This window comes from Onychomys torridus, chromosome 3 (assembly GCF_903995425.1).
Source record: "Onychomys torridus chromosome 3, mOncTor1.1, whole genome shotgun sequence".
Lineage (NCBI taxonomy): Eukaryota > Metazoa > Chordata > Mammalia > Rodentia > Cricetidae > Onychomys > Onychomys torridus.
This window is the reverse complement of record NC_050445.1, coordinates 142,235,110-142,257,065: the sequence shown is the minus strand read 5'-3', so window position 1 is coordinate 142,257,065 and position 21,956 is coordinate 142,235,110. Positions and strand designations below refer to the sequence as shown.

Sequence of the window (21,956 nt, the reverse complement as noted above, 5' to 3'; positions counted from 1 at the left end):
CGGGAGTTCTGCCAGCCTGGAGGAGAATTCTGTGCTGAAGGGGATTCCCAGCTTGTCCCGCTGTGAATTACTACAGCTGCTCTGTCACCTCCGGTGTCCTTAGGTTAGGGTGGGTCTCCCGGAAGGAAACCTCAGGTTTTCTTTTTCCCTCTCAGTTCCAGTCACAGGTTGGTCATGCATTGCGAGGGCTGTTCTAGCGACTGATGTCAGAGCCCACAGGCAGTGAGAGTCATGGTGTGGCCGGACCTTTGGCCTACACCTCCAAAGTTCTTAGAGGCAGTGGCTGGCGAGGAGGCCGGAGGGAACCGTTTCTGTCTTTGCTCTGAGTGACCAGACTCTTGCCTCATTTCTGTGTCACACCAGGCATGTCTTGTAAACATCAGGAGTTTCAATTTCTGTCACGTCCTGTTTGGATTGGGGACTGTGGGAGTTGGTGATAGATCACATATTGACAGCCCATGAGTTATCTGCACAGACCACCCCCCACATCCCCCACACCATCCCCCCCTCCCCATGTACAAAGGTCGACATGGGATTTTTCCACCACTTTACAATGGTGTGGAAGTGATGCATCGTTCAGTAGAGGTTGTTCTTTGAAACTTGAGTCTTGCTGTTTACCTGGCTAATGATAAACAGTATGTTTTTGTCACATGGAGCAGCGGCAGTGAGACGCAGTACCCAGCCAGCCACACGGTCACAGTGTTGCCAGCATTGCTGAGATGCAGGTATTGAATATATTTCATGCAAAGTCAGAGTGTAAAAGTATGTAGGCAGGGTACAGAGGTGCAAACCCTTAATGCAGCACTTGGGCACCAGAGGCAGGAAGATCACTATGAAGTTGAGGCCAGCCCGATCTATAGAGTTCTAGGCTAGCCAGGGCTACACAGTGAAACCCTAATGTTAGTATTCTAACTTAAAAAAAAAAAAAAAAAAAATCCCAGCCGGGCAGTGGTGGCGCACGCCTGTAATCCCAGCTCTCGGGAGGCAGAGGCAGGTGGATCTCTGTGAGTTCGAGGCCAGCCTGGTCTACAGAGCTAGTCTAGGACAGGCTCCAAAGCTACAGAGAAACCCTGTCTCGAAAAACAAAACAAAACAAAAAAACAAAAAAAAAATCCCACTGAGGGGCTGGAGAGATGGCTCAGCAGTTAAGAGCACTGGCTGCTCTTGCAGAGGACCTGGTTTCAGTTCCCGAGACCCACATGGCAGCCCACTACCATCTGTGACTCTGGTTCTGGGGATCCAACATCCTCTTCTGACCTTTGCAGACATTGAGCACACATCCAGGCATAACACTTCTAGACATAAAATAAAATCTGAAAGAAAGGTTTAATGTCCACAGCTATGGGGAAATAAATTAAAATTGCTTCAAGAGTCTGTCTGTCTCAGTCCAATCAGAATGGCTGTCATCAAGAAATCAGATGACCACAGATGCTGGTGAGGTTGTGGGAGAGGAAACTGTTCTTCACTGTTGGTAGACAGGGAGATTGCCGCAGCCACTGTGAAGTCAGTATGAAGGTTACTCAAATGCTCTCCAACTCATGATCCTCCTGCCTCAGCCTCCGGAATCTAAGATATAAACATGCATTACCACTCCCTTCTACATTCGGGTGTTATTAACCGACTGATAAGTTTACCCAGAATGTATCCCATTGTATGTGGAAGAACATCTATGTTGTGAAATTAAGGTATTATTTGTCCTGGATTAAACAGAGGGAGCCTTTGGCAGAGTCAACTCATTAAGGGTAGGTAATGCTGACTGCCTAAGCTCCTACTACCGATCCAGGAGCAGGGCAGACACCAGTGTCTGGAAGATAATCGTGTTCTTCAGTTGGGGGAACAGGCAAGCTCAAGTGAGATCACAGTCCAGGACTGGCTTGTCACACCAACATTGTGTACTGTGTGCTTTGGTGGCTGGGGAGTGAGTGGGGCTGAGAGATCTATGGTCATGTGGGAGATGGACAGACACGGAGAGGTCTCAGGGTCCAAGGGCTTGGCTGGCAGATGCTCTACCCCAGAGCTACAACCCCAGCTTCTAGCGGTCTGGTTTGGTTGCTTTCTCAGACTGTCCTCCTCTCTACCCACACTGTGCCCCCCAGCAGTGGCTTCTTCATGCATGGCTTGCCGGTCTTCATTCTCGTCTGTTTCTAGAAGAGCACAGGGTTCTGAGCCTTAGAAAGATCCTAATACAATCTCAATTCCTGATTCTTCTGAAATTTCCTCCATGGCCAGCACCTGTGGGCCTTGGGGTAGAGTGGCGTGTTCTTTGGGCCTGGTTGTCCCAAGTAGGACATCTGGTGGCTTTTGGGTGGGGCAGAGAGAGCTAGAAGCCTCCAGGCCAGGGCCTGAGAGCCAAGTCAAGGATTATTTTTATTTCTCTGACCATAGCACATGGTCTGGGCAGCCATGCCATCTGTCTCCCACTCTACCTCTCTCCTGGCAGTCCCTGGAGGGTCACCTGGGGGAGGAGCAGGAGGAGCGGGGAGCATCTCTGGGCTGGGGTTGACTCACTCCATTCTTCTGGCCACAGAGCAGGCTTGTGTGGGCAGTTTGCCTAGTAAGGGTGGGAGCGGCCAGCCAGTCACAACAGGGGACCAGGAGCACCACAGCCACACAGGGCCAGGGCCAGCTCGCTGCAGTAATGAATCCCATGTCCTAGGGCCTTGCATGACCTGCTGCCCCATTTTCTCTGGGAGAGACCCAATCTTGGGAACATGGAGTGCAGATCCTCAGAAAACCTCTCCCATGGGGTAGGCTGGCACAGATGGTCTCTAGTTCCTCCAGTTCTGTTCTTCTGGGCTGTCCTGGGCCCAACTGTGGAGTGTAGGAAAGGGCAATGTTGAGGAGGGGCAAGGCCCAGAGACTACCTCCTCTGGTGGGGGGGCATCACATAAGATGGTATGGGGCTAGCCCCCCTCTCTCTCCATCTTGCCCTCGACTCAGCTCAGAGTGTGTGGCTGTGCTTATGTAAGGCCTGTGGAGAAAATGAAGTCCAACACCAAAACTAATGGGGCCTTCTGCATTAGAAGGTTAATTAATCACTGTTAGATATTAATCTCCATCATTAGGGTTTAAGCTATGTGTACCTGCCAGGCCTGTTTAAGGATTCAGATCTTGCATGCCAGGCTGGGAGCTTAAGAACAGTGGTTATTAAACACCCTGTACTGAGCGCTGAGTGGGAGGCAAGCCCTGTAGTAGACTGTAACTCCTCCCCCACCTACTACCCCTCACGGGGTGGGGGTGGGGCAGGGAACCCAGAGCCTTGACTTACAAGGCAAGAGCTGTCACATGAGTTAACTTAACTCTCTTACCCCATACCTGCACATGCTTATTGACCACTGTGGGTGTACTTGGGGGGGGGGGGGGCACGGAGTCCAGGTGTGGAGCGTAGGCCACAGGCAACGCCGGCACAGAAAGAAAGAACTCAGGTCCCTGGGTTTTATGGGTGAGGTTCTCAGCGATGATGTGATTTACACGAAGTCATAATGTTTGCTGTAGGAGCGGAGCCATCACTGATCTCTCAGTCTTCACACAGCATACCACCATTTAGGACATGAAGCTGGGGGGCAGGGTGGGGACAGACAGCTAACCACCTTGTTAGAGAGCTCGGCAGTCATGGCAGAATCTGCTTGTTAAGGTTTTGTGGAAAACCTTGTGGAAATCTCTGAAATCATAATTTTACTGAAGTTTGTGTCTTTGTTTTTATTTTTCCACTTTTGGCCTGGCTGCCTAAGTGTTGGCTGTCCTGGAGCTCCCTGTGTAGACCAGGCTGGTCTCAAACTCAGGGGTCCACCTGCCTCTGCCCCTGTCCCTGTGGCGTGCCCCACCCCCCCACTGCCTGGCTTTGCATAGTGTTTGAGGTGCTCAAAGTGAACGTCCTTGTTCTTATCTTTAATTTAAAAGGTATTGTTTCAGCAAGAGACCTACTTGTTTTCAGGTGTCTTTGCTCAGACTGAAGAAATTGGTTCCCTTTGTCTCTATCATTTTTTATTTTTATTTTTTTCCCGAGATAGGGTTTCTCTGTGTAGTTTTGCACCTTTCCTGGAACTCACTTTGGAGACCAGGCTGGCCTCGAACTCACAGATATCCGCCTGCCTCTGCCTCCCGAGTGTTGGGATTAAAGGCGTGCGCCACCACTGCCCAGCTGATTTTTTTTTTTTTATTCATTCATTTATTAAATAGTTGTTTTAGAAAGGTCTTAGGTTTTTTTGTTTTTGTTTTTCAAGATAGAGTTTCTTGTATAGCCCTAGCTGTTCTGGAACTCTCTACAGACCAGGTTGGTCTTTAACTCAGAGATCTGCATGCCTCTGCTCCTGAATGCTGGGATTAAAGGCGTGTGGCACCAACACCTGGGTGAAAGTCTTAGGTTTTATCAAATGCATGTTCTAAATTTGTTTCAGAAATGTGGTCTCTGTTAAACTAGCTATCCTTTTCTTGTAGTGCAGGTTGGCACTTGGGGCCTCCCATGCTAAGCAGGTGCTTTACCACTGAGCGATGTCTCTGTATTAGCTTTTGTTCCCATGTACTCATGTTTCTGCCGGACACATTGCTCAATCTCTTTTTCCCCTCATGGCAGGCTCACTTTTGTATACACACCTCTTTATTCCTGTCTTAGTTTTCTGTTGCTGTGATAAAGACAAAAGAAAGCAACGTGGGGAAGAAAGGGTTTGTTTCCGCTTACGGTGTTAGTTCATCATTGAAGGAAGTCAGGGCAGGAACTCAAGGCAGGAACTGAAGCAGGGACCATGAGGAAGGCTGCTTACCCACTCGCTCCCCATGGCTTGCTCAGCCTGCTTTCTTATACACCCCAGGACCACCTGCCTAGGGACGGCACCACCCACAGTGGGGTGGGCCTTCCTGTGTCAATCATTAATCAAGAAAGGCCCCCACAGACTTGCCTACAGGACTCATTCTCAGCTGAGGTTCTGTTTTTTCCAGATGACCCGAGCTTGTGTCAAGTTGACAAAAAGCTACTAACCAGCATAATTCCTTTTTCTTTTCTTTTTTTTTTCCAACATTTATTTTATTTTTAATTATATGAGTTGTGTATGCCTGTGTAGGTGAGTGTAGTTATCCACATAGGTCAGAGGCATTGGATCTCCTGTAGTTACAGGCAATTGTGAGCATCTGAACTGGAGCTCTCTGCAAGAGCAGCACGTGCTTTTATGTGTCTGGGTGTTTTGCCTGCATGTATGTCTGTGCACTACATGAGTACCTAGTGCCTGTAGGGGCAAGAAAAAGGCATCAGATCCCCTGAAACTGGATGACACACTGTTGTTAGCTGCCATGTGGGTGCTGAGACTTGGACCCAGCACTCATAACCTGAGCCATCTTTCCTTTTAAAGATTTATTTTTGATTACTGTTTGTGTGTATCTCTCTCTCTCTCTCTCTCTCTCTCTCTCTCTCTCTCTCTCTCTCTCTCTCTCTCTCTGTGTGTGTGTGTGTGTTGTGTATTATGTGTGAGTGCAGACTGATAGGTACCTTGGGGCACAGGCAGAGATCAGAGAAGAGCTTTTTGCCTGTCTCTGCCTCCCATACCGCTCTGCTGGGACCACAGGTGTTGACCGCCTCATCCAGCTTTTTAGAGGATCAAACTCAGGCCATCTGGCTCACACAGCGAGTGCTTTTACCCACATAAACCATCTCCCTGGCCTGAGTCACTACCTCTTGGGACTGTGTACTTAAACCAGGCAAACTGGCTCCTGGGTTTCAGGGATTGTCCTGTCTCTCCCTCTCACCTCCAGTGGAAGTGTTGTGATTACAGACATGGGCTGCTTCCTTCAACACGTCTATCTAGGGATCCGAACTCTGGTCCTCACACTTGCACAGCAAGTGCTTTACGCCCCCCAACTTGTTTGTTAGGGTTTGAGTTATCTTGAGTCTGTTAGTATTGCTGGTGAAACCCACTATTAGATATATATTTCTTTCTGGCCTGGGGGTCGGTACAGCATCTTTTTAGCACGCAAGAGGCCATGGGTTCCATCCCCACACCATGGGCTCTTTTGTTGTAGCTAATCTGCACATTTTCATCATGGATGCTTTTAAGGTTTGTGTTTGGGCATTGTGTTTATTTGAATTTATCCATCTTAAGATTCATTTTGGTCCCAGAATTAGAGGATTCAGAGCTTTCATCAGCTGGGGAAGTTTCCCTGCCAGCTGCTTCTTTAGCTGTTGCTTTGTTTCATTTTCCAGATCCACCCTTTCCGGAATTGTTTCTTGTGCTCCTAGGCATTGAACCCAGGGCGGTGTCCTTGCTAGGCAGGTGCTACTGAGCTACGGAAGTCCACCATCTTCATCTTTCGCCAGTGTACAGGCCCCAGGTAGGAAGTATGTTCACATCATTGCACAACAACCAGACACTCTGTATCTCTTAGACAACTCCCCATTTCTCCCTCCCCCAGCCCTTGGCAACCTTCATTGTTGATGTTTGTTTTTGCTTTTGGAGGGGCCTGCCACCCGGCTCCCAAATAAATCACTCACATAGGTTTATTCTTAAAAAGAAATGCTCAGCCTTAGCTTGGCTTGTTGCAAGCCAGCTTTTCTTTCTTTCTTTCTTTCTTTCTTTCTTTCTTTCTTTCTTTCTTTCTTTCTTTCTTTCTTTCTTTCTTTCTATTTTTTTCCCCCTGGAGCTGAGGATCGAACCCGGGGCCTTGTGCTTGCTAGGCCATTTTACTTAACACAATATCATCAACACTCATCCGTGTTGTAGCCTGTGGCAGGGTCACCTGCCTTTATAGTGCTAATAGTAGTCCATCGTATACCCATGCCTCATTCTGTGTTCATGTAGGGATGAATGCAGGATATCTTCTATTTTTTGGCTGTTGTGAATAGTGCTGCTATGAACATCAGTATACAGATGTTTCTTGGAGCTCCTGCTTTCAATTCTTTTGAGTATTTGCCAAGAAGCAGGATTGGTAGATCATATTATTATTATTATTATTATTATTATTATTATTATTATTGGTAGTACTGAAGCTAGAACCCTCAAGCATACTCAGAAAACCTCTATCATTGGACTCCACCCCCTGGCCTTCACTTTAAGTTTTTTGAGGATTTTGCATACTGTTTCCATGGCGTTTGTACTGTTTAACCTCCTCCATAATATTTAAGATCCTTGTTGCCCAGAGTTCATTTGGTATGAGACTAAATCTGTCACTAGGCCTTTGTCTCCTACTTCCCAGCCTGTGTGTTCTTAGAGGTATAATCAGAGGGGTCTTTTGTGCTCATTGGACGTTTGGACGTTTGGATGCTGCAGGGAAACTGCAGACTACTGTTTAATCGTCTCTGACTCCTGAGCCCCCGACCTTTCACTGTGTTCCCTAAGTAAGTGGTCAGGTGCTCGAGCGCTCTCTGGGCATCCTGTGTCTTGCGGCCTTCACGGTCCTTCTACCTCTCACCTTTGCCTTGCTTTGGCTCTAACAGGTCCAACGGGCGCTCCTCCAAGCCGAGCCTTGGAGGGCAAGGCCGGCACCATTACCTCCAACGAGTGGAGTTCTCCCGACTCCCCCGAGGGGAGCAGCATCTCTGGGGGCAGCCAGGCACTGGACAAGCCCATCGACAATGATGCAGAGGGTGTGTGGAGTCCAGATATTGAGAAAAGCTTCCAGGAGGCAATGGCCATTTACCCACCTTGCGGCCGCCGCAAAATCATCCTGTCGGACGAAGGCAAGATGTACGGTAAGGAGCCTGTTGGAGCCGGGCAGAAGCTGGCCTTGTAGTTCAGCAAGAATGGACACGGTAACCTTGGGTTCCCTCCAAATGACCTCCTGTGGCGTCTATTGGGCGCACAGCACTTTCTTCTGTCCTGAGTTCCAAGCACCTGAGTAAAGCTTGGGAATGGATGAGGGTGGGAGGGGAATCTGCTGAGGAGACTGTGGGTTAGTAGAAAGAAATTTCCCTTTGTTTATTTAAGGTAGGGTTTCTCTGCATAGCCCTAGTTGTCCTGGAACTCACTCTGTAGACCAGGCTGGTCTAGAACTCAGAGATCCTCTGCCTCCCAAGTGCTGGGATTAAAGGTGTGCACCACTACTGCCTGTCAGTAGAAAATTTTATGAAGATCACTGTGGGTGGAATAGACTATCTCCACAGGGCAGACTAGAAATCCCCCCTTCCCCTCTCCCTCTCCCCCTCCCTCCCTTCCTCTCTCCTCCTCTCTCTTTCTCTCTTTCTAACACATGTCATTATCATCATCATAAGCAAATGCTTGCTCTTCATGCTGTCAACCTTGGATGTGAAGGGTGACAAGAACAGGAGACTTCTTCACCTGGGAGTGTAGCTCTGACCTCACATCATGAGATGTCCTGAGTTTAATCTCCAGTACCACAAAAAGAAAGGAAAAGGAGGGCTGGAGAGGTTGCTCAGAGGTTAAGAGCACTGACTGCTCTTCCAGAGGTCCTGAGTTCAATTCCCAGCACCCACATGGTGGCTCACAACCATCTGTAATGAGATCTAACGCCCTCTTCTGTATACATAATAAATAAATAAATCTTTAAAAAAAAAAAAGAAAAAGAAAAGGAACATGAAGGGATTCATTTTGGGATAGGATTCCTCCTGCCCCCTCCTCCCTCATTCATGCATTTAACACATGCCAAGCATTGTGGGTGCCAGGCACAGGTACAGCAGGTGTGGTCCATGTATATGGAATGGGGAAGCAAACAGCTAACCGTTCTCTAAGGCAGGCCGTGAGGACCCGGCTTCTTGAGTGACCTGGGTGTGGACTAGCATGTTTAGCAGTCACATGGAGAGGACCAGCAGTCTGTATGAGGCCTGTTGACTTTGGAGGAGAGGATTCTGGGAAAGTAAAAGCAGACCCAAACTGAACAGCTGCTGTGCAAGGCCTGGGTCAGGATTAGGTCAGGCTTCCACTCCCGCCGGAAACACCCTCAGGTCCCCATGCTCTAAACAGTATGTGGAAGGGTGGGCACCCCAAGGGCTGATGAAGTCAGGACAGCAGAGGGCCTCTGCCTGGTTCCCACCCCAGCTGCCACCCTTTCCCCCACGGGTTTCCATTCATGGGTTCTCTTCCCCTCTTCCCACAGCACAGGTGCTTTTCCAGCTGTTGGAGGGCTCTGTGTGGGGACTGAGTGTGTTAGTTCCCTAGGGTGATCGACAGGTTCTCACAAGCCGGGTGGCCGGAAGCAACAGGAATGAGTTGTGAGCAGCTTTGGGGGAGAGCATGATCTTGGTGTGCAGGGCTCAGGCATGAAGGTGGTATGCAGAGATTCCATTTAATAATTAGTTAATTATTTTTTTTTGTTTTTTTGAGACAGGGTTTCTCTGTGTAGCTTTGTGCCTTTCCTGGAATTCACTCTGTAGCCCAGGCTGGCCTCGAACTCAGAGATCCGCCTGCCTCTGCTTCCTGAGTGCTGGGATTAAAGGCGTGCACCACCACCGCCCGGCCTTAATTTATTTTTATGTGTATGTGTGTGTGCCTGAGTGTGTATCTGTGCACCACATGCGTGCAGTGCCCACGGAGGTCAGAAGAGGCATCAGATCCCCTGGAACTGGAGTCACCAATGGTTGTGAGCTGCCACATGGGTGCTGGGAACCAAACCCGGGTCCTCTCAAGAACAGTATGTGCTCTTAACCACTGAGCCATTTCGCCAGCCTTCCTCTTACCTTCTTACAAAGACACTACTAGTCATTGGGTTTAGGGTGTGCCTTAGTCCAGTATGACCTCAGCTTAACTAATGCACCCACAAAACCCTGATTCTAAACTAGGTCAGGTGTTGGGCTGCAGTGTGGTTCAGTGGTGGAGTGCTGACCCAGCATACATGAGGCCCTGGTCCCGTCTCCAGCCTCACAGACTACGAAGTGGGCTGGTGCTGAAGCTACAGGTGTAAGTTCTAGGGGGTTACTCCTCAGCTGGGCTCTGGGGTCAGTAGAGCTCCTGACAGCTCCTCTTTTTTTTTTTTTTTTTTCTTTTACATAAAGTCTTCCCCATGAGACCAAAACAATGCTTCCCTTCCCTTCCCTTCGCTTCTCCGAAAGTAAGACCCTTTCACATTATGTGCCCCTCCCCACTTCCACAGACCCCTGTTAAAACTGCTGCCTCCCCACACCTCGGTTCCCAGACTCTCTTCCCAGAGTCTCTCAGATACTCCGAGGATGGCAACCTCTGCTCTGATCACTTCTTGGTCTAACAGTTGCTTCCCCCAGGGAAGCTTCCCAGAGGAGAAAGCTGACCTAGGGAGCTCCCATTCGATGCCAGCTGGGGGCAGTGCTTTCCATGGGGTACCCCCCATAGCTGCCCCAGGGCTATGGGCTCTCCGGTGGAGAGTGAGGTAGACGGCAATCATAATCTCGAGAAGGTGGAGAAAGGCAGGAGGTATGCTGAGGAGGTGAGGATTGTGTGACCGCGGCGTCTGTCAGCACCCTGGTCTGGAAGCCAGAGATTGTGCACGGGACACTGAGAAGGAATCACTGTGTGAAGAAGCAGAGGAGGTGCAGAAATCATTCATTCAGCAGGGGGCAGGAGCCGAGGGTGCTGCCGGTAACTGAGAAGGCCCTGGGGTGGAGCCACAATGTGTACAATCAATATACTAAGCCAGGCGTGGTGATTGCCAAAGGGTTCCCATTGCTGTGATGAAACACCATAACCAAAAGCAAGTTGGGGAGGAAAGGGTTTATTCCACTTATATGTCTACATCTCTCCAGTAGGGCAGGAACCTGGAGGCAGGAGCAGAGGCCATGGAGGGTTATTGCTTCCTGGCTGCTCCATGTGGCTCTCTCAGCTTGCCTTCATTTTTTTTTTTGTTTTTGTTTTTCAAGACAGGGTTTCTTTGTGTAGCTTTGCACCTTTCCTGGAACTCACTTGGTAGCCCAGGCTGCTCAAACTCACAGAGATCCACCTGCCTCTGCCTCCCGAGTGCTGGGACTAAAGGCATGGGCCACCACCGCCCGGCTCTGCCTTCATTTTTATTTTATTTTATTTTTAAAAATTTTTTGAGACACGGTTTTTCTGTGTAACAGTCCTAGCTGTCCTAGAACTCATTTTGTAAGACTGGCCTCTAACTCACAGAGATCCACCCGCCTCTGCCTCCCCAGTGCTGGGATTAAAGGCGTGCGCCACTGTGCCTGGCTTAGCCTGCCTTTTATAGGACCTAGGACCACCAGGCTAGGGATGGCCTCCTCCTCCTCCTCCTCCTCCTCCTCCTCCTCCTCCTCCTTCCCCTCCTCTTCTTCCTTCTCTTCCTCTTCCTTCTGCTCACTCAGCATCATGCTCATGTTGTGGTGTGTGTCAGAATTTCCATCTGGTACGCGTAAGTTCCATACATTCATCACTTAAACCGATGCTTAGATTTCTCTAGTGATTGTGGGTAGCTGTCTCTCCCTACTTTATGTGTAAAGATGTGGGGGTTAGGAAGGTCTCTCAGGTAGTGCGTAGAGCAGGGCTAGCCACCCCCACCCCTTGCTCTCACTCTGAACTCCTTACTGTCCTTCCTGGCCCTGCCTCTGCCTGGCCTTGGGTCAGGTGGGTCAGTCTCTGGACAAGGAGACAGGAGTGTCCTGCTTCATCAGATGACTCACCTGACCTGCGTGAAGGCTGGTCTCGCTGTGAGCCAGACCCGGCTTACCCTGGTCTCTCCTTACCAGCTTGGGGGCGGCCAGCACAGCTGGGAGGTATAGATAGCTCTGAGCTCACCGCAGTGTGTGGGGCAGGCCCCCTGGGAGGCTGACTCAGACCTCCTCTCGCTCTGGCTCTTCTCCTCCGCTCTTCTCATCTTCCCTGAGGGACCTGTTGTGCCCTGTCCTCACCCCTAGTCAGCTGCCAGCACGCTCAAGAGCCCCGTCTTTACACTTCCTGCATGCGGAGATCATTTCCCAAGTGGACCAGCCAGTGGGACCCGTAGTCAGCTGACAGCAGATCCTAGAGTTGAGGCCGTGGCCTTAGTATTTTGAGGACGGGGATTAGTCCTGTTACCAGCTCAGGCCACATTACACCAGAGAAGAAGCCACTGCCCAGAGCCAGGCAGACATGCAGATCCGCAACGCAGATTAACACCTGTTATTTCTGAGCCGAGGCACCCATACCTGTTGGCTGTGGCCCCCACTTGAACACCTCCCATCTCTCCTGGACCAGCTCCCATGCCCGGGGTGCTAACCTCCTGCTTGCAGCTCCCTGCACTTTTGCCCTGTCACTGTGGGACCCTCAGTCTGTTGTTGCCCATCCTCCTCATTCTTCACTCTTGGCTGCATCCGACCTTGCCTTTCTTCGCTCCTTGGCAGCCGAATTGAGTGGTCACCTTCCTCCTCCTCCTCCTTGCTGAGGCTGGCTCCTTAATTCTTTGCATCTCTTCTTTCTGGTCCCAGCCTTCACTTACCTGGAGGTGGCTCTTGTGTGGCTGTGTCTCTCTGGCCCCTGCCTTCATTCCCTGTCTCTTGGATTCTCTGCTGTGTCTGTCCCTGGCCCGCTGTTATGTTAGTCTTATGGAGGAGCATCCATCTTGAATCTAGCTGGGGGGGGGGGGGAATTTCCATTCCCCAGGACTTCATGCTAATGAGATAGACACAGAAGAAATCCCTTTTGTGAGTGACCCAGACAGGCATGTAGGGTGTAGCCAAGAAACTAGAGAGGGCTGGGTTGGTTGTCTTGGGCATTTCTGGAGGGAAATGGAGTCTGATCTGGGGTAGGGGTAGCAAATGTGCTCAGGAAGGAACTAGAGCACTGCACCAGCTCAGAGGATTTGACATGGTGGCATCGAAAGAAAACACTTATCAGGAAAGGACCTCTCGGGTAGACAGAAATGAGTGACACCCCTGTTGAGAGGGAGAATCTGGCTGGGCCTTGGCAGCCTACGGCTGGAGTCTTGTCAAGACTCTCCTTACTGAGGGATGGGCAGAGGCTGGGTGCCCAGCCTGAGCCTAAGCCTCCTGCTCTGTCTTATTGCCATCCCATCCTTCCTTGGTCTCCTAGCCTGCTTTCCACTGCTGTGGTGAAGTAATTTAGGAAAGGGTTGATTTGACATACAGGTTCCAGTCCAACATCAAGGGAAGCCGTGACAGGAACTCGAGGCAGGAGGAACCTTGAGGCAGGAACTGAATCAGATACCATGGCGGGATGCTGCTTCCTGGCTGGCTCCTCATGGTTTGCTCGGCCTGCTTTTCCGTACAGCTGAGGACCACCGGTCCATGAGAGGTATCATTGCCCACAGTACAGGCCAGTCTGATGGAGGCAATTGTTTGCAATCACAGTTCCGTTTTCCCAGACAATTCTCGCTGTGTTAAGGTGACAAAAAGCTAAAAGGATGCTGGGGCTTTTGCCCTTTTTGGTATCACCCTTGTGTCTCCAGTGCTTCCACGGTCCTCTTAGGCCACCACCTCTTTCCGGCCTCTAGAGGCCCGTGGAAGGCTAGGTTTCTTCTACTTATGTTGCCCTAAATGCAGGTGTGATCTGGAGCAAGACTTAACCTTGCCGAGCATTGTGTTTCTCCTCTGTAGAATGTGTAGGTAATACGGCCAGCCCTGAGGGGAGTGTTCTGATTTTCTTTATTTCATGGCAGGAGTATGGGTGTTAAGCTGGTTGTATGGGCAATGGTCAGGACTGTTAAATATATTCACACTTTTTCTTTATTTTTTATTTTTGTCTTTAAAAATCATTATTTTGGGGGCTGGCTCAGTGGGTAAGAGCGCTTGCTGTACAAGCGTGAGGACCTGAGTTCAAATTCTAAGCATCTATGTACAAAGTCGGACATGGCCACAAGTGCCTGGTGGGTAGAGACAGGAGGACCGCTGGAGCTTGCCAGCCCATCTCCATATGCACTGAGAGACCCTGTCTCAAGGGAGTGACTGGGGTGACAGCAGGACATTTGTATTTGGGTGTACCTCTTACCCTCATGTACATAACACAACAGTATTTTTTTTTTGGCTTATTTTGTATGCTTGTGTGTGTATATGTGTGGGTGCTGGCATGTGTGTGGAGGTCAGAGGACAGCTTTCCCGGGGTTCTGGGGATCAAACTGAGATCATCATCATTCTGGAAGCAGACACTTTCATCCACTAAGCCATCTGCCGCACCAGCCTCCCACCCCCAAATGAAGTTTTATGGTGCTGAGGCTGGAACCCAGAGTCTTGTGTATACTTGCAAACACCTTAGCACTGAGTCCCAACCCCAGCTTGGTACATTCGTATCAAATGATGTGCAGCCACCATCCCTATGCATTTCTAAAACTTTCTCATCACCCGCAAATAAAAATTGTACCCATCAAGCAATAACTGCTCATTATTTGGGGCCCCAGTAGCCATGATAACAACATAACAATATCTCTCTCACTCTCTCTCTTTCTCTCTCTCTCCCTCCCTCCCTCCCTCCCTCCCTCCCTCCCTTCCTCTCTTTCTTTCTTTCTTTCTTTCTTTCTTTTTATTTTTTTATCCTTTTTGGTCTTTCAAGACAGGGTTTCTCTGTGTAACCCTGGCTGTCCTGGAACTCTCTCTATAGACCAGGCTGTTCTTGAACTCATAGAGAGCCACCTGCTTCTGCTTCCAGAGTGCTGGGATTAAAGGCAAGTTTTGTCTATCTTACTTTTTATCTCTGTGGATTGACCTCAGAACAGTAGAAAAGTTTACTTCAGTATTGGTGAGGGTTTTTGTTTGTTTGTTTGTTTGTTTGTTTGTTTTTGTTTTGTTTTTTGTTTTTTGTTTTTGTATGGAGGGTAGAAGGCAGGGTTTGGTCTATACGAAACACGTGACCTACCACTGAGCTACAGCCCTAGCCTAAATGTCTGGCTTGCTAGCCCATCATCAGCCAAGGGACTTTCGTGGTTTTTTTTTTTTTTTTTTTCTTTTTTCTTTTTCCAAGACAAGGTTTCTCCATGTAGTTTTCCTGCCTGTCCTGGATCTCACTCTGTAGACCAGGCTGGCCTCGAGCTCACAGAGATCAGCCTACCTCTGCCTCCCGAGTGCTGGGATTAAAGGCTTGCGCCACCACACCCGGCTGGAACTTTTGTTGTTGTGTCCTTTGGCTGTTATGACACTGCTAGTGAACACGAGTGTGTGAATCCAGGAGAGGAAGGAACTGTTGGCTTCTATGGTGTTTTTTATGTTTAATTTTAAAAACAAAAAGCAATGTTTAGCTGGGTGTAGTGGTGCACGCCTTTAGTCCCAGCACTCAAGAGGCAGAGGCAGGAGGATCTCTCTGTGTCTGAGGCCAGCCTGCTCTACATATGGAGTTCTAGGACAGCCAAGGGTACATAATGAGGCCTTGCCTCAAAATAAACAAACAAGCAAACAAACAAATAAATAACAATGTGCCGGGCAGTGGTGGCGCACGCCTTTAATCCCAGCACTGGGAGGCAGAGCCAGGTGGATCTCTGTGAGTTCAAGGCCAGCCTGGTCTACAGACTGAGATCCAGGACAGGCTCCAAAACTACACAGAGAAACCCTGTCTCGAAAAACCAAACCAACCAACCAAACAAATAAACAACAATGCTTACTGTCATTTTCCTTTTGCTGTGATAAAATACCCTGACAGAAACACTTAAGGGAGAAAGTTTGGACTAAAAGTTGAAAGTTACAGTCTACTGTGGAGGGGGTCATGTCAGCGGGAGTCTGAGGCAGCTCGTGACATTGCGTCCACAACTAAGAAATGGAGAATGGTGAACTTCTAAATTAAAAAAAAAAAAAATTGAAGTTTTTATTCTATGTACATGGGTATTTTTCTGTGCACTATGCACATGCTTGTTGCCTATGACAGCCAGAAGGAGAGCATTGGTCTGGGACTGGAGTTCCAGGTGGTCCTGGCAACACGTGGATATTGGGAATTGAACCTTCATCTTCTGGAAGAGCAAGTGCTCTTAACTTCTGACCATTTCTCCAGCCAGAGAATGTATGTGTGTGTGTGGAGTGGGATACGGGGTGGGGGCTCGTGTCATGGCATTCTCATGGAGTTCACAGGATGACCTGTAGCTGGTTGCTGGTCCTCCTCTGCCATGTAAGTGCCAGGAACCGCGGAGCCGGGGCGTCAGTCCTGGCAGCACTACCCTTACCCACCGTCTCACCAGCTCCAAGAGTGATGAATTCTCGTGCTTAGTTTTCCTTTTCTCCTTCCCATGTTTCCAACTCTAAGGTGCTGCCCTTTTAGGGTGGCTCTTTCCAACGCAACATAATCAAGATAGTTCCTCACAGGCAAGTCCTGAGCCAAACTAAATCTAAGTAAAATCCCTCTCGGGTGTGCCTGGTGGCGCCCTTCCTAGTGATTCTAGATCAAGTTGACAATCAGAAGTAACCGTTTCCCATAGCGAATGTCCCACTTTATACCCACCTCCACCCCAGCGAGGCAGAAGGTTCCAGTCTTTCCACATGCCTGCCAACCTTGTTATTTTCCCTTTTCTGTTCATAGCCGTGCGAGTAGGTGTGAGGTGGTGTCTTGTGACAGTGTTGCCGAATGCCATTTCACATGGACACTATCTCTGATGCCACTGTGATGATGAGCGCCCCCCAGAGTTAGGAGAGGGGCAGTGCAGAGAAGACGTAGACCTGAGAGCAGAAGTCCTTTCTCTCAACAAGCTCCATGTTTAGTGGGAACTATGGCACGGAGCTCAACCAAGGAATGCGAAGGCCCAAACCATCAGCTGAGGGGTGGAGGTGAGAATGGGCATACCTGCGTATTCAGGGAAAGCTCTTGGGGGTGCCAGCCAGCAAAGATTTCACCGGAAGTCTTGGGGCCCATTCAGGGAGGACAGTGGTAGTACCTCAGTGGTCCCATTGCTGTGGTCACTTCTTCACAAATAAGCTCCTCCCCCAGCCCTCTGACGTCAGCAGATCTTGGACAGAGAGACTCTACTGCCATCCAGATTAGGGCATAGCTTCTCCTTCCTGAGTCCTAGCCTACAAGAGGGAACGATGACACGGAGCTCAGAGAAGGGCTGGCTCTCTGGAGAGACCTCAAGAGGGTTCTTTAGATTCTCAGCCCATTTTGATTTTTAAAACTTGTTGCATTCATTATAACATACAGCAAGATAATATAACAGGATAATAAACAGGAACACCAATTAAGAGCAGGGCCTGACAGTCTGGGGAAGCATGGCTGACCACCCTGGCCTCCTGCTAAGCAGCTGGTCCTTTACTTCCTTGATGCTGTTTTTATGGCATGGTGAGAGAACAGACTGCCCTGCCTTGGGAAATGAGACGTAGAAGTGACTGTTCCAAGCAGGATTTTGCAGATGGGACAGCAAATCTAGTGGAATTGTGTCTAGGCCCAGGCCCAGGCCCAGGCCCAGGCTGATTGGTGCCGCTTGTGGGAAGCAAAGAGGTCATGAGAAGACCGTGGTAATTTCTCATCAGAGGTCCTCACCCTCAGCCTGTGGTCAGGCCGAGGCACTCCCCCCTTCTTCTTGGGCAGTTCTTCCCAGGGTGGGCCATGGATCTGAGCTCTGTGTTCTAGCTGTTGGACACATGTTCTCTGACAGATGGGTCTACCATCTGTCTGGTGGGGATATCCTTCCCAGCCCCTCCCAGGTCCTCTCTGGGGTGGGCCAAGACCACCTGCCACATTGCAATGTTCAGCTGCTCAGGGTCTCCTCTGAAGGCCAGGGTGGCCTCCTGCTTCCCTGACTTCTGAGCTCAACTGTTGAGCGGCTGACCTGCAGTTATACAGCTGGCGGCAGGGCTGGGACAGGGACATGCCTCTCTTTCTCTCCCTCTGAATTATGTCGACTTTCTATCCTGTCCTCCTTCCTTCCCTCCACACCCCCTTCCTCCCTTTTGTCTCCTTTGGTGGGAGATGTTTTTGAGACATACCACTATATAGCTCAGGCTAGCCTTGAACTCACTGTAGTACAGGCAGGCTTCCAACTAAGAGTCCTCCTGACTCAGTGCTGAGATTATGGGTGTGCTCCACCACTCCTGGTGTTCCTACAGGTTTCTTCTTGTCAAGGCTCCTTTTTACAAGCTTGACATACATGGGAATTCCCTCTCCAGGACCACATTCCCGCCCCCACCGCCCCACACGCTTTCCATCCTGCCTGGCCATCTCCTCTCTGCCCCTAAGTAAATCCATAAGTAGCTAACTCTTTAAAATGAAACAAACAAGAAAGGAGACATAAAAAAAGAGGGTCTTAGGCCAGTCTGCATAAATCTGAATCTCAGCCACTTGAGATCTTGATCTGGAATAACTTACCAGACCTCCCCATCTGTAGCGTGGAGGTGGCCTGCCAGCTGTGTAGAGCTGTGTGAGGATATGCCGCAGGGGTAGAAATACAGATGTGACTCCATATCTGAATTTGTGTAAACACTTCTGCTGATCCGGCGGAGTATCTGGTTACTACTGATAACACTGCAGGAGTCAAAGGGAAGAAATAGCTGATGGTTGCTCTGTGTATATTAGTGTGAACTGGATAACAACCAGTCCTGGAGGCAGTGTGTGGCTGCAGTGACCTTTCCCATGTGACAGGAAGGAAACTCTGACCCTCTTGGCTCCAAACACCCTCAGAAACTCCACTTCCATGCTGGGGCATTCACCTCTGCTGGTTTCTCCTGTGGCAGGAGGCTGATGGCCTGAGGTGAACAGCACAGAGACAGGAGAATGCAAAGTTGCGGACAGCATGCTGAGCAAACAGGACTGGGCACTGTGTGACCAAACCTTAACCATGGAATTAAAAATGGCAGCTCACTGGAGAGAAGGGAGAATTTGGGTTGCTGGAGGCCAGGGAATGTGGAGATGGTGGTCAGAGGTTCAAAGATCCCACTGAGGAGGAGGGAGCTTTTCAGACCTATTATACAGCAAGGGCTGTACCTCAAAATTAGTGAGAGATATTTTCTCTTTTTAGATTATTGACTTGGGGTCTTGTTTTATAACCCTGACTAGCCTGGAAATTTATGTAGTCTAGTCTGTTCTTTAAACTCAAAATGATCTTCCTGCTTCTCTCTCTTGTATTACATACCTGGCTAAAAAAAATTTTTTTTTAAGGAACCAGGGGTGGTAACACACTCATCATACCAGCACTTGGGAAGCTGAGGATGACCCTGAACTTATTTATTTATTTACTTTTTTAAGACAGGGTTTCTTTGTATAGCCCTGGCTGTCCTAGAACTCGGCTCTGAAGACCACCCAGCTCTGCCTCCCTAATGCTTGGATTAAAGGTGTGTACCACCACCGCCCACCAGACTCTAAACTTCTTCTTTTTTTTTTTTTATTTAAAGATTTATTTATTTATTATGTATACAGAAGAGGGTGCCAGATCTCATTACAGATGGTTGTAAGCCACCATGTAGTTGCTGGGAATTGAACTCGGGACCTCTGGAAGAGCAGTCGATGCTCTTAACCTCTGAGCCATCTCTCCAGCCCGTGAACTTTTTCTTAAAGAAAGTTTGAACTAAAATTTCTTTTAAAAAATTACATACTTAATTTTTTTAAAATTTAAATTCCATTTACTTATTTGGGTGGATGGATGTGGGTGGATGTGGGCATGCCACAATGTGCATCTTGAGATCAGAGGAGAACTCCCCTCCCACCAAGTGGGTCCTGGGAATTGAATTCAGTCTTTATAGCTAGCACATTTACCTGCTGAGCCACTTTTGTGACCTCTGTTTATTTGGATTGGTTGGTTGGTGTGTGTATGTATAGGCATACACATGCTATAACATGTGTGTGGAAGTCAGAGGACAAGTGGGTAGTGTCTTTTCCCACCTTTACAATTATGGTTGTTAGGGCTATGGGACAAAGGCTTTTACCTGCTTTGCCATCTGGAGATCCTGATGACCTTGAACTTTTGATCCAACTGCCTACATCTCCACAGTGTTAGAACTATAGGCATGGACCATGACACCTGATTTATGCAGTGCTGGGGGGCAGGGTTGAACATCAGGCTTCCTGCATGACAGTTGAGCATTCTTCTTACTGAGCTGTATCATCTCTCCATGAGGTTTGTGGTTGTTGTTTTGAGAAAGGATTGATCTGGAACTCTGGCTGATCTGGAACTCATTATGTAGACCAAGTTGGCTTTGAACTCAGAGAGATCCACCTGCCTCTGCCTCCTGGGTGCTGAGATTAAAGGTGGGTGTCACCACTCCTGGCTCTAAGGTTTTCTTTTTTCTAATTTATTTGAATCATGAATTTATGTGAACTGCATTCATGTAGGTCCACATTCTGTAGAGCACAGAAGAGGGTACAGGCTTCCCAAGATGTGGGTGCTGGGAACTGTACCTGGGTCTTTCGCAAGAACAGTAGTAGATACTCTTAGGTCAGTGCGCATCCTTCAGCCCTCCCCCTTTATTTACACAGGGTCTTGCTGTGTACTCCAGCTAAGCTTAGGACTTGCAGGAGTTCTCCATTGTGCCAGGATTGCCGGTGTGAGCCACCACACCCAGACCCTAAACCTTTAAACTTTGTTTTTGTTATTGTTGTTTTTAAATTTTTGATAAGTAGGTTTATTTAGGAAAATTAGGCAAACAACTCCCAAGATCTGGATGAGCTTCAAGGGAAGAATACCTTTAATTTAAGAAGAAAAGTCTGTGTGTGTGTGTGTGTGTGTGTGTGTGTGTGTGTGTGTGTGTGTCTCTCTCTCTCTCTCTCTCTCTCTCTCTCTCTCTCTCTCTCTCTCTCTCTCTCGTGCATATGTCCAGCACATACATTTGTCCATAATGCACATGTGGAAGTAAGAGAACAATTTTTGAGAGTCATTTCATTTCTTACACCATGGGTTCTGAGAATCAAACTGAGGTTGCCAGGCATGGCACCTCCTTGGCCCCTGAATTTAATCTTCAAGGCATCTTATTGGAGTGTCAATGACATGTGCTTAAGGCCTACATGGTGATAAGTTTTGGCAGATTTGGGCACCTGTGAAAATATTGCCACCATCAAAATAGTAAGCATCCATCACTGTCTGAGAGGTTATCTTGTCTTCCTTTCGGTGTTAATGACAGAACCCAGGGCCCCGTGCATGCTAGGCAAGTGCTCTACCACTGAGGCACACCCCTAGCCAAGAATGTTCACACCTAATTTTGTGTTTGTAGTCTTTACCTTCTCATTCTTTTTCCTAAAGAGAGTCTCCTGTGTTTTAAATGCCTTTAGCTCCATAGAACTCCCATTGCTTATATACAGAAAAAGCCTCATAAGATTAAAAAGTGCCTTAGGAATTAGGAATAGTCTGAAGGCATTGCTTGACTTCATTTAGCTCCCCTATTTGTCTGTGAAGTCTAAACCAGTTTCCTGCATATTTGATCTCCTTATCATTCAGTTCTCTTTCTTTTTGTCTTTTGTTTGTTCGTTTTTGTTTTTGGTCTTTCCAGACAAGGTTTCTCTGTGTAGTCCTGACTGTCTTGGAACTCACTTTGCAAACCAGTCTGGCTTTGAACTCAAGAGATCTGCCTGTCTCTCCCTCCCAAATGTTGGCATTAAAGGTGTGTGCCACCACCACCTGACTGCCATTCGGTTCTTTATTGTTTGTTTAAGAGCTAGTTATTGCTGGGTAACGATGGTGCACGCCTTTAATTCCAGCACTTGGGAGGCAGAGCCAGGCAGATCTCTGTGAGTTCAAGGCCAGCCTAGGCTATGGAGTGAGATCCAGGACAGGCACCAAAACTACATAGAGAGGGGCTGGGGATTTAGCATGTCTGTTTGTTTCCCTGTGTGTTGGCATCGGGAGTCTTTACTGATCACTCTATTTTGTTCACTCTCATAATTGAACACAGAATTTGCTGATATGGGCTAGTTGAGCTGTCCAGCTTGCTTCAGGGGGTGCCTTATGTCCGCCTTCCAAGCTACCAAGCTTGCCTGGAGTTATATGGGTTCTGGGCATCCAGTCCTCTCACTTGGGCATTTTATCCACTGAATCATCTCCTCAACCTTCCAGGGAGATTTCTAGGTATCTGACAGAGACAAAAAATAACCCCCTGAATGCATTCTCAGGGTGCACTTTTGGGGGAAAGACAGTACCCGGAACATCAGTACATTGCATGGTATATGGATAAAAGTGGGAGTCACAGGAAGGGTAAGCTGAGATGTGCTGGTGGGGAGGACCAT

At 48.7% G+C, this 21,956-nt stretch overlaps 1 protein-coding gene across 1 annotated transcript in view; it reads left to right on the top strand.

Moving 5' to 3' along the window:
- Positions 1 to 6,233: 6,233 nt before the first annotated feature.
- Positions 6,234 to 21,956, top strand: part of Tead4 (TEA domain transcription factor 4) — a gene marked incomplete at its 5' end in the record, with an annotated part of 45,150 nt that continues 29,427 nt past the window's right edge. The window contains 2 exons of the mRNA XM_036181957.1: positions 6,234 to 6,318; positions 7,421 to 7,675. Coding sequence (XP_036037850.1) covers positions 6,234 to 6,318; positions 7,421 to 7,675 — 340 coding nt within the window. The remainder of the gene's footprint in view (positions 6,319 to 7,420; positions 7,676 to 21,956) is intronic.